Source organism: Convolutriloba macropyga, chromosome 5 (genome assembly GCF_964194025.1).
Source record: "Convolutriloba macropyga chromosome 5, txConMacr16.3, whole genome shotgun sequence".
Taxonomy (NCBI): Eukaryota; Metazoa; Xenacoelomorpha; order Acoela; family Convolutidae; genus Convolutriloba; species Convolutriloba macropyga.
The window spans coordinates 34,512,175-34,524,206 of NC_134472.1; the positions used below are offsets into that span (position 1 = coordinate 34,512,175).

A 12,032-nucleotide genomic window follows, 5' to 3' on the forward strand; every position below is an offset into this window, starting at 1 on the left:
CACTGCGAATAACTTTCACACTGCGAATAACTTTCACACTGCGAATATATGTCTCTTAAACAGTTCAGATGAATCCCACTAACAGAAATTAATGCTCTCCATGCTTTACCTGTTTATCCCGTTTTTGAAGATGCGACGAATAGTCGGTAATACGCAAAATCGCACAAAACAAGTCCAGTGGACTTATATAAATGGTACAAACTTTGTTTGACAGCAACTAAAAACATAGCAGAACAAGTCCTGAACAAAAATTCAGAGCAAAAAATCTCGACCTAGAATTACTGCATTGGATGGAAAACCATCAAGAAAAACCCACAATCAAAAGCCACGAAAAAAACAACAAATTGCAGCTCGTGAACAAACAAATCCCTCAATCGGGAAACCTAAATTATTTTCGTTCAAATGTTGTTTTCTTATTTTTTCCAAATTAGAGTGATAAGAATTCACGCTGCAAAAACCACTTGCTTATTCGCTCCAGTTCGTTTAGGCAAGACAAAAATCATCACACTAATCTAACTTCAAAATTCAACAAAATGAGTGAACAGGTCCGTAAAAAAGACAGCTCTCATACAACTCAACTGTAAAAATAAAGATCAAACCAAAAATAGCCTCGCTATCACTTCGTGGCTATAAAAAAAAACAGAAATAAATTACAAAAAACTTAATTCCTTTGAAACAAAAAAATTCAAGATAAATTCAGTTTGAAAAAAGATAATTCAGGAAAGAAAAGAAAATCATACAAAACAAGATCCAGCTAAAAATTGTTTAAGTTTTGAAAATTTCAACGCATAAAATTGCCAAAATCAAAAAAACTGAATAAAGGGTTTTAAAGTGCACACAACGTTCTATATTGCATGACGCCTTCATATTTGATACAAGGTTCAGAAAAACTAAATTGGCCGGAAAAGAGATACAACAAAAGACTTTTTGAAAAAGGCGAACATAAACAACTATTTCCTAGCAACTATTTGCTCAGACCCTTTTTGCTCTCTCATAATAGTTGGTATGAGCAATATACATGTTTCCTTATCGTCCTTAATATCGATCACCAGAGATCAATACGCACTTTTCACGAGCGGGATCTGTCCTTACATTCTGCAAATTTATATCACAACTTTTTTTCTAAAAACCATCATAAACCGTGCAGTTTTAAAGAGTGAAGAATCTCATTACTCCTATTCGGGACGTGAAAAACGAAGTCGTTAAAAGAGAAGCTGCCAAATTATAAGAAATTCAGACGTCAAAATTAAACATAAACCGACTAACGTCAGACGACAAGCGGGGCAATTTAATTCAAGGACTATAGCCTAGATTAATTTTTGGTTGCCGGTGCAAAAATATCCGACCAGTGTGGGGATTAAACCCGCGGCCTACTGAGTCCTCGACAGAAGCAATCGGCACTCGGCTATCACGTCCTTGTGATTTCCTCTGCTATAATCGCGTTTACTTTAGCAACAAACTTTACTTCGGAGTGCGACAATTGAGGTCACCCAAAAATGAAGAACAGAAGCGTGAAAAAGTCACCTGAGAAGTCAAGAAAAATCTAGAGCAAAAGCTCAAAAATGGTCTAGCAAAAATTTTGCATAAAAAAGATCAAACGTTTACAATAAATGCTTCAAACTTCGTTCGAGAGCAATTGAAAAGAAAAGCAAGGCATCGAAAAAAACAAGTTCGACTCCATGAAGTCAAACACAAATTATTTGAATATTAAAGACTCTTTAAGATCACTTTGCAAAGAATAGCACAATAAAAAACATAGCTGGCAGATTGCCAGAAAATAGCCGCAATAGATTCGTAGATCGGCTGTCTAAAAAACAGTAAAAAGACAGACAAAAAAATTCGTCTTTTCATTGAAGGCTGTTATATCTGTTATATTTTGATTAAAAATCTGTATAAGTTTTTGCTGCATCTATTAGCTACTCTCTAATAACCTTCATTTAGAGTGACACACACCCATTTGACCTTATCTCTTTGAATTAAAGTAAATAAAAGTCAATTTCAAAGTCAGGAAGTCATTTTTGAGAGTGAGGTAAGTCAAGTGTGACCAAAAAATTAATCACGCGCATGAACAAAAAAAAAACTCGCTCTACTAAGAGCGAAAAATGACGTCACACATGCAATTCAGTTGAAATTGCATGAACGAATGAACAAAAAATGGCTGTGACGTCATATGGTCGTAACAAAAATCATGACGACGAAATAAAAAAACCAAGAGAAGGCCAATAATAGCCCCAGATATCGCTGTGCGGCTATTAATAAACATGAACGCCTAAATTAAAACCGAAGTACGAAAAGAAAATTAGAGCATAACATTTATCTTTCGATAACTCTTCTCTTTTAACGTAGTTGATTAATGTCGGATGAATTGCTCTCAAACGCCCAACGTGTAATATTAGCAGCTACCGTAAGACTAAGCAGGCTAGTCTGACTGGTTGAGGCGTTGCTGCAACCACCTGAAATTGCCCTTTCCATCATGAATTTACGTCTACACGGTTAAATTCGGTTGTACTTGCGTGTGTTTGTGTGTATGTATGTATGTATGTATGTATGTATGTATGTATGTATGTATGTATGTGTAAAGTGTGTGGGAGGGCTCTCAATCCCCAAGAATTGCCCTTGACAGCATAAATTGGAGTGACCATCAAAAAATGCTTTATCGAGCTTTTGAATGTGTCATCTGACGTGTGATGCAAGGGAACTTGACCAGACCTTGCAGGCAACCATTGATAGCTTTTTTCATGAATATGTGTGCCTTCAATTAGAGTAGGTATTAAAAACTTAGCCGGCAGATTGCCAGAACACAGCCACGATAGCTTCGTAGATCTACTGTTTCCAACAGATTTAAAACAAAACAGACGAAAAAGAAAGTTCTTTGCCTTTTATTAATGGCTGAGATGTTATATTTTGATTAAAGATCTGTATATAAAATACTGCTGCTTCTATTAGCCGCTCTCATTTAACCTTCAAATAAGAGTTACACAAATTCAGTTGACCTTATCGCATTGAAGTAAGGTAGAAAGAGTAACTTTGAAAGTGAGGAAAGTCATTTTTGTGTGTGAATAAGTCAAAGTGAATGAACAAGAACAGGCTCAAAAATGAAAATTGACGTCACGCACGCAATTAATTCGAAATTACATGGATGAATGAACAAACAGGCGATTTGAAGTTATCATCACGTCATATGTTCGTCACAAAAGTCTTGGCCACGAAATAAAAAAGGCAGGTCAAGTCCTAACCTACAATTTCAAGAATTTTCATTGAGTTAAAAAATAACCTAGATAGGCCTATGGATTGTTTTTGTTCAAACATTGTTTTCTCACTCTACTTCAAAATTAGAATGAAAAATTTCTCGCCGCAAAATCACTTGCTTTTTCACTCCCTTTCTTGTTTCGACAACACTAGGATTATCACTTCAATTTTACTTCAAACATCATAAAAAAAGTGTGAACAGGTCTTTCAAAAATGCAGCGTCCAAATATAATTAAAAATCTTTGAATTGCAAAACACCAAGAAGGCCAATAAAAAACCCCAGCAATACGACTATTGAAACAATAAAATTTTAAACCCAACGGGCAATCAAGGGCGCAAAATTGGTCTTGTCATTGCTATGCAGGTACAAAATAAATTCGAGCGAGTGAAACAAGAGTTCGGGCTACAATAGTGGGCTCATCAGTGGTTTCGCTAGCACATATCATGCCCACAGAACATTATCATTATTATTGGTAACATAGCGTGTCCACTAAGGTTGGAATTAGCATTAGAGTCCAGCGTCAGCTCATCCATGTTAACAGACTTGAAGTAGTACCTGAGTTGGTTTGAGGTAACAGATTGGGCGATGCCCCTTCTACTTGTGGGTTCAGATTCAGCTCATCCAACTCAGCCCTGATTGTTGTGCCAGCTTCCTCAAACTTCTTAGACACTAGCTTCACTATCATGTCTATTGCTATCTCATTTTCAGCACCTAAGCGGTGGGAATAGCAAATTCCTTTTGAAACATTAAAATTATTGAATACAACAGCAAGATAAATTGAGCATTAAAAATTAACTTAAAGCACAAAAGTAATCAAATAATATAAAATTTACTAACCAGACAACCTCAACCGCCCTAGTGAATGAGAGTTCTTTTCTTCAGAGAAAAAAAAACAACTGATGATTTCCAAAACAGTAAGAACAGAGACCGGTAAGTCCAAAAATACAAACAAAAACATAGCTGGCAGATAGCCACAAAATAGCCGCGAGTTTCGTACATCTGCAGTCTCAAAACGATGAAAAAACATCAAAAAGGAATTTCTTTTCATTAAATGCAGAGATGTTATATCTTGATTAAGAATATGTACATAACTTATTGCTGCTTCTGTTAGCTGCTCTTAAATAACCTTCAATTATAGTGACACACACTCAATTGACCTCATCTCCTTGATTAAAGTAAAGCCCTTGAGAGTGAGGAAGTCAATCTAGAGAGTGAGGCCAAAACTTATTACTAAGCAAGAAAAATGACGTCACGCGCAAAATTTAATTGAAATGGCATGAACAAAAAGCAGGTTTTAAGTGATTGTGCCGTCATATGTTCGTAACAAAAATTTTTGACGACGAAAAAAACGTAGCATGACATGTCCTCACACAATTCGAAGAATTTTCATTCACTAAAAAACAAGACGTAGAACGGACTATGAATGGATTGGGAAAATCAATTAGAACAAAATCAGATCAAAAAACTAAAAACAGTAAACATAGATGTCAAAATGCCGCATGTGAACAAAAAACTACTAGCGAGAAAGCGGATTCAAACACAGTTTTTCACTCTACTTTAAAATTGGAGCAAAAAAGTTCACGCCGCAAAACCACTAGCGTGTTCGCTCCACTTCCTGTTTTGGCATGACCAAAATAATCACTTCAATTTGACTTCGAAAATCAAGAAAACGTGTGAACAGGTTTCCTAAAAAAGACAGCACCCCAATACAATTCAAATTCTTTGAACTGTATAAAACAAAAAGGCAAATAATAAAATTTCATAATTGTCTGATTCGGCAAATTTTGTTTCACGTCCATTCAAATGTGATAGTCCATTGAGCATAGAGAAACATTAACTAATAACACCAAACTTAACAGGAAAAGAAAACCAAAAAATATTCGAAAAATAATCCAAACACGATTACAATGGGAAAATTTGACAAAAGTGTGCCATCAATTTGCTGGAAAAAATCAACCTAACCTGCATTCATTCACTGCGATGAAAAATGGGCAATACGGTGACAACAACGACTGATCAGACCAAAAATTGTAAAAACCTTTAGAAAAAAAACAGACAAAAAGTACAAATCTGAAATAATTTAATCAAATTTCTCCAAGTTCATATCAATCAAACCAAAATATAACCAAATCCACAAAAAACTAAATCAAGCCTTGAAAACTTGACATTAGTTAATTGTTAAAAAGTTATACAAAAACCTCTTCGGCTGAAAAATTACAGTTAAATCTGGACTATTTAGAGCATGCCACAGCTGAACAAAAAATTTTCTCACTTACCGATAACATTCAACTATATTTTTTGCTATCTCTAAAAAAATAAGGCATGAACGGAAAACTCTTGTTCTTGCTCTCATCATGCTTTTGACTTTTGATCAGCATATTGACCTAAACACTTGTTTTCACATGCATCATTGACTTTTACATCCTATTGCACTGACACTTAACAGATTGAAAAACAGAAGCTCACAATAAATACCCTTCGGTTTGTAAGCTCACCTTGATTCAAGAAAAACCCCGAAGAAACCAATAATTGCCTCGCTATCGCGTCGTGGCTAAAAACAAGAACCAAAGAAATTAAGATGATATCGGGGGAAAGTTGCATTGTGTCAGTCACAATTACCTGAAATGTGACGAATCAACAAACTTCCAATTTTATTCTTTATTTGCTACCTCTTGGAACAATAATGTCAGCGTATTGCTTTGTGGGTTCAATGTACGAATCGAAGGCTGGCTTCACGAAAGTGTCGTACTGTTTCAAAACGCCCCTGAGATCCCTGCCCCTCTCGCTGATGTCACGTGACAGCCTCCGACACAATCTGATGTCACTGTCTGTGTCCACAAATATTTTCACATCTAGCAGGTCTCGCACTTCTTTGTTCACAAACGCCATGATTCCTGTCAATAAATACAAGTTAATTATTAATCAATATTGATGGGCAACTGATAGAAAGCATGCAGTCGGTTTGAGTCTTAGGTACATTAATGTTATCGAATTGACGAATTGATTTGCGATATAATTTAGCCTCGAAATATACAATTTTTGTATAGCGAAAACCAATTAGAATGTCCCAACATTAGCTCATATCAATTTTTTGAAGTTATATGCAGAGCACCTTTGGCTTTCTACTTGATAACCAAGTTTTACGAGAAAGTTTCTTTGAAAGCATCCTGACACGTTTTGATCCTGGGCACATAACGCGATTGTAATTCAAATGCAACCAACCTTCGAACAGAATGACATTGGCACCATAGTACGTTTTCCAGTCTTTTAGCCTGGAGTGAGTTGAGAAGTCGTACTGTGGCACTTCTGTCCGTCTGAACGCCTTCAGAGACCTCAATGTCTCTCCGAGGAGTTCAAAGTCGAAGGCATCTGGATGGTCAAAGTTGTACTCACTCCTATGAGCAGCTTCACACTGTTCCGGCGACAACACCTGAATCAAGAGGAAGTCTCACTTTTATGTAAACAAAAGTAAGGTCGCTATATTCTGTGCTTGGAACAGAAGGTTCCGAAATTTTAGCGATTACCTAATGATGTAAAAAATCCATGATCTATAGTCACTTTCGAATGAGTACCTGAGCAAGTGACAGTAAAGGTACAAGTAGGTCCTCCAAGTTGTTCAAGAAAGTCCTTTGGGAATGAGGCTTTTGTAAATAGACTTCTTCGCACAAAAATATGACTTTGGCAGTTTTAATCATTACGAACAAAATCCCTAGTTATTGATTTTTATCTCCGATTACACTATCCACGCTGGAGCAGCAAAATGGCCCGTTTTCAGAGATCTTGCAAACCAAAAAAACTTGTTGAAATCATCCTCATTCAAGTCAAAGATAGCTAAATACAAAATGTTTACTCAAATTAATAAAGACTTTGTACGGGTCTGGTTCGGTTATTGCTCCTATCGAAGCTCCTGGAGACCTTTACTGTCTGAAAATTAATGGACTTCACCTTCTTAAGGGGACTGTTTGAAACAGTTGAAGAGTTTTGGGAGAAAAGAATCCAGATTTCCAAAAGGAGTTAAGCTACACATGAAAAATAAACCATTCCACTTCGATTATGACACCATCATAGAAACTTTAGAAATTACCTCTTCATATTAAACACCATGAACAAACAAGACGGCTCGTGCGAGTCTGTGCGTAACACAGAAAGTTCCAACTTACCTCTCAAGGTTAGGAAAAACTTCAAATTCTGTCAACGAAATGGTTGGGAGTATCCGAAAGCAACTTGTACGAGATGCAGAAAATTGCCTTTTTTGGAGTCAAAAAGGAAAGCTTTTCCACACATTCCAGAAAGAAAAGTCTAGTAGAATGTGAAAAAACGCAAGCACGCGCATACACAGACAAACTTACAAACATATACAATACACACGCACGCACACACATACAAACACAAACACACATACAGACACACGTACATGCACACACATACACACACACATACCCAAACGCACATACACACAAAAAGAAACACCGCCGAAAACCCAAAACAGAATTTTTTTACAAATTTTCTTTTAGCAATTCGTCTTTGCTCAAGGTCCGTCGCCGTGCAATTAAATTTTTGTCATTTTTAGAAGACGAAGTGTGGACTTTTGGGGCAACTGTATCGGTAATCGTAATTTTGACACTGAATTTTGAAATGATCTCTTTTTGAAGTTTTCTTTTGATGTTTCATGAGCATAATTGGCCAATTAAATTTTAAAACACTACAGACGTGTTACCAGTTATATTTTTAAAAAAAATGTTAAAAAACTTCTAGGACCGGAAAGTAACATTAGGTAATTTTTCATCTTTTTGAGTCTAATAGAAACGTGTCTGTTAGTCCAACAGGTTTTGCAGTGTTTATGAAAATCATTTTTCAGTAAAATTCCATTTTAAGCGCTTTCACATTTTGGATTAGATTGTAATATATTTTACAAAAATCAATATTTCTATGTGATCTATTTTTTCACTTTTTGAAAAGAATCTTTTATTCGTGGAATTTCGAGATCAAAAAGTACTTAGTTTTTCAACTGACCAAAAGTCTCATAGAATAGAAAAGATCAGTTTGAAGAGTAATTTCAGAATACAAAGAAGTCAGAAATGATTTAATTCGAATTTTAAGAAAGAAAATTATGAATAATCGTATTTAGTTTTTGAACCTGGCAATTATTGAACTCTCTAACACTACAACTCTTTTCTACTACATTTTTTATAAGCAAAAAAACGGAATAGAGTCCAAAAGTTCAAATCTTTAACTTTTAGGCTTGAAACTGTACAGAATTACTCGTGACAATAACAACCCCATTTAAACGTAATGAATATATATAAATTTGCTAAAAATTTCTCCATTTGTTTGTAGCCTAATCTCCACGCTATCTGTCACCCCGGATACCGAGATACCAATTAAAGCAAAAACAAGAACTAGAAGTATTTTTTAATCAACAGAAGATTCTATCTAGACTAAACTAAAGGCCAACTTAATTCGTTAAAAATCGTCATATTTTCAACTTCACTACACCAATGAAGAAAAACGGGGTACATTAACAAAAAATGTCTACAATTTAATATACATTTTATCAATGTAATCCAAACTTATGAGAAAAAAGCTCAAACTAAGGCAAAGACCGATGCAAAACCAAAATATCGGCATGTTTTAATAAAGCAAATAAAAGAATTCAAAAAATCTGTTCAATGACATGGAGTCCACTAGAAAACAGGTAAGACAAGCCATCGGCATTCCTTTTTCTGACGCTTTAGCTAGAGACCTTTACAAATTTAACATGGACTTCTAAGCCCAAAATCTTCCCAATCCAACAAATTCAATGGCAAAAAAATTTAAGCTAAAATATTTTAGCAACTGCATCTTAAAACTGATCCTGAACAACATTTCGTGTGTTCTATTGCCAAGTTTAGACACATCAGCTTCCTTAAAAGCGCCAAAAAATATAAACGCAGCTCAGCTAGACAAAAAACAACGGCATTTTAAAAAAAAACCAATTTGGGTACCATTTGCAATAACACCACAGTTCAGCTAACAAAAAAAACGAAACAGGATTCTTGAAAAATCGAAAATCTATTAACAATTGACTTTAGTGAGACATCTGCTAGATTTGATAGGAGAAATAGGCTCAGATTTTAGAAACCATTAATTGCCTCGCCAGTATTGATGTTGTGATATCAAGTTCATATAGCAAAAATGAAGCATTTAAAAAGCGTCTATCATCACTTAGAGACACCGAGAACAATATCAAGTAGGGCAATTACCTAGAACAGATAAAAACTTTCAATGAAGCATCGGGTTTATAACTGAAAATATCGAAAACAGAAGTTAATCTGAGAAAAATTTTTTACAGAACGCTCAGAAAATTGCACAAATTTAGCGCATCAGAGAACCAGATGCTTTGATATAAATCAGTCCGTAACAGCCAAGGTGATTTTTCAAATAAGACTCCTGATCATCAGAAAAGTTTCAATGATCAGTTGGAATTGATAATGATTGACATTTTATCCAATCGAAAAACATTCTAAGATCAAAAAATTCACAATTAAAACGGCTCACGTTATTTCCAATTCTTAAGTCAACGACTCGTACACCATTTGACAAAAATCTGCTATACCTTTTCATCCAATAGATCATTTGGCTGAATTTACTAAATAATACACATTATGATGCAGTAAATTTGTATTTACTCAAAATTAATTGCTATCTGTACTCTTATCATAGACAGGATTGAAAGACTGCTATAAACGCAACCAAAAATACAGCCAAAAAGAATGAAATATATTCTCACGGATGGCTTTCAAGCAGGATACTTTTCAAACAAAAGCTGCTCGCTAAAAAAATCAAGTAGCATGGGAAATCTGAATTGCTTTGCGTTGTCGACAAAATGAATGACATTTTTCCGGTAAAGGTTGATTTCTAAATAAACTATCTTTGGAAGGCTTGTGAAAAATTCAGTTTTCAAAATCTGCAACTAATCGGCAATAACAAAAAGGTGAACATATAATCATAAAGTTTCGAAACACTATTATGGTTCTGAAAAGCAAAACGATTCTGTCAACTAGTCGTAAATAATCAGAATGTGAAAAATACTACTTTCTCGATAAACAATTACTCAAATTGTATGGACAGCCGCGACCTTATTTACGTATATGTAGATGAGCATGAAGAACAGAATTTTTGAGTTCAAGAAATCTCAACAACCTCGGATTAAAAATAAATATCGAAACGTTCGGGTGAGAGGCAATAAAGGAAATTTATTATGATTAAGACAAACAAGTTTCAAAAGAAAGGAAACATTAGAATACAGAAAAAGTTTGCAAGCTGCAAATATATTCTAGGACAATAGAGGTTTTAAAATAAACAGTAAATAATACAGCTGCATAAAACATGAAAATTTTGAGCCCATTGAGCTGCTTAGAAATTTTGGTTATCAAGTGATCGTTTAGAAACTATTACGAGAACAAGACGACTTTCGAATTATTAATAATAAAGAATCGTGGTTTTTTATTAGATGTCATCGAATCACCTCCATTAGGCCGTCAAAGCATTCATTTAGTCTAAGATAACAATTAACATGACAGCATCGAGACACTTTTTCAAAACAAAAAAAGATCATAACAGACATCAGCAAAGAAACTCAATCATAAACTATCTCCAATATTTTTTCCTGAACAGATATTAAGTGACTCGAAAATAAAACCCATAAAACAAAACTTTGATTCATTTACAGAAAAACAGTACGAAAACAGTCCTGCTCATTTATTTTGACCAGCTTAAAAACTGGTCAAAAGTCAATATAGAAAAACCAAATGAAAAAAGTACCCAAAAGAGAGATCGGATGCCTTGAAAAAATCATCTTGCTCATAGAATCATTTGCCTAGCAATTAATTAAAGGCCCACTTTTTACATTCTTCATAGAGTATATGTTATGAATTACTCATTTCTACTGACTTACGATGAATATACATTGCTCACAGACGGCCGGTAAGTACAATTCTTTGATCTTCAAAAAAGGGAGCTAGAAAATCATATTTCACTCAATGCAGGGCACGAGTTTTATCAGATGAGAACATAATAAGGTAAACTGCATTGTTTGTTGAAATGAACAGAAAACCACGTTCTTTAATATCATAAAATGAAACCCTATTCAACCTGATGACAAATAATTTTTGTTAACAACCGTAACGTAGAATAGTATTTGACATCAAATTTCAAAGATCATTCCAAGCCAAAATATCAAACATTGTTAGCCAAACAGGTAGTCAAATTCACATTTAAAAACAAATCAAAACTTTTGAGCTGAAACAGTATGATTGCAATCCTTTTCTGTAAACAACATAGATAAAAACAGACAGCATTATCAACAGGTTTCAGGTAGAATGATCCTTCGTCTTTCGAATGCGCAAAAAAGCAAAAAGATTAAGCTGTGAATTAAGAGCGATAAGAATTACCAAAAACAAAATAGACAAAAATTCATGTCTCAAGGACGTTCCTCTGGGGAATTTGTAATTTTCAAAGTTTAGATCTAGGGAACACTAAAACGATGCCACACCAGTGAGACATCACAAAGTGAAATGAATATATTTACTGGGTCAATTTAGCTGGTTAGCGTGTTTCAAATCGACCCCATTTCACATTTAAACCGACCTCATTTAAGTTTAAATTATCATAAATTTTTATGGTTGCCTGTTGTACCAAATTTTGATATTCTTACATTTCTATGACACTTTTCTGTTTTCTGCACAGCTATTCCAATTCTGATGCAAAACAGCTATGCCCCTAGATAAAAGGCAGCGTTTCT

The 12,032-nt window shown here is 34.7% G+C and overlaps 1 protein-coding gene across 1 annotated transcript in view; it reads right to left on the reverse strand.

The window, feature by feature from the left end:
- LOC142339346 (uridine-cytidine kinase-like 1) overlaps positions 1 to 12,032 on the reverse strand; it is a 377,161-nt gene that overhangs the window by 16,418 nt on the left and 348,711 nt on the right. Inside the window, exons 6-8 of the mRNA XM_075389333.1 lie at positions 6,473 to 6,680; positions 5,920 to 6,144; positions 3,806 to 3,961 (exon numbers count right to left, since the gene is read on the reverse strand). Coding sequence (XP_075245448.1) covers positions 3,806 to 3,961; positions 5,920 to 6,144; positions 6,473 to 6,680 — 589 coding nt within the window. The remainder of the gene's footprint in view (positions 1 to 3,805; positions 3,962 to 5,919; positions 6,145 to 6,472; positions 6,681 to 12,032) is intronic.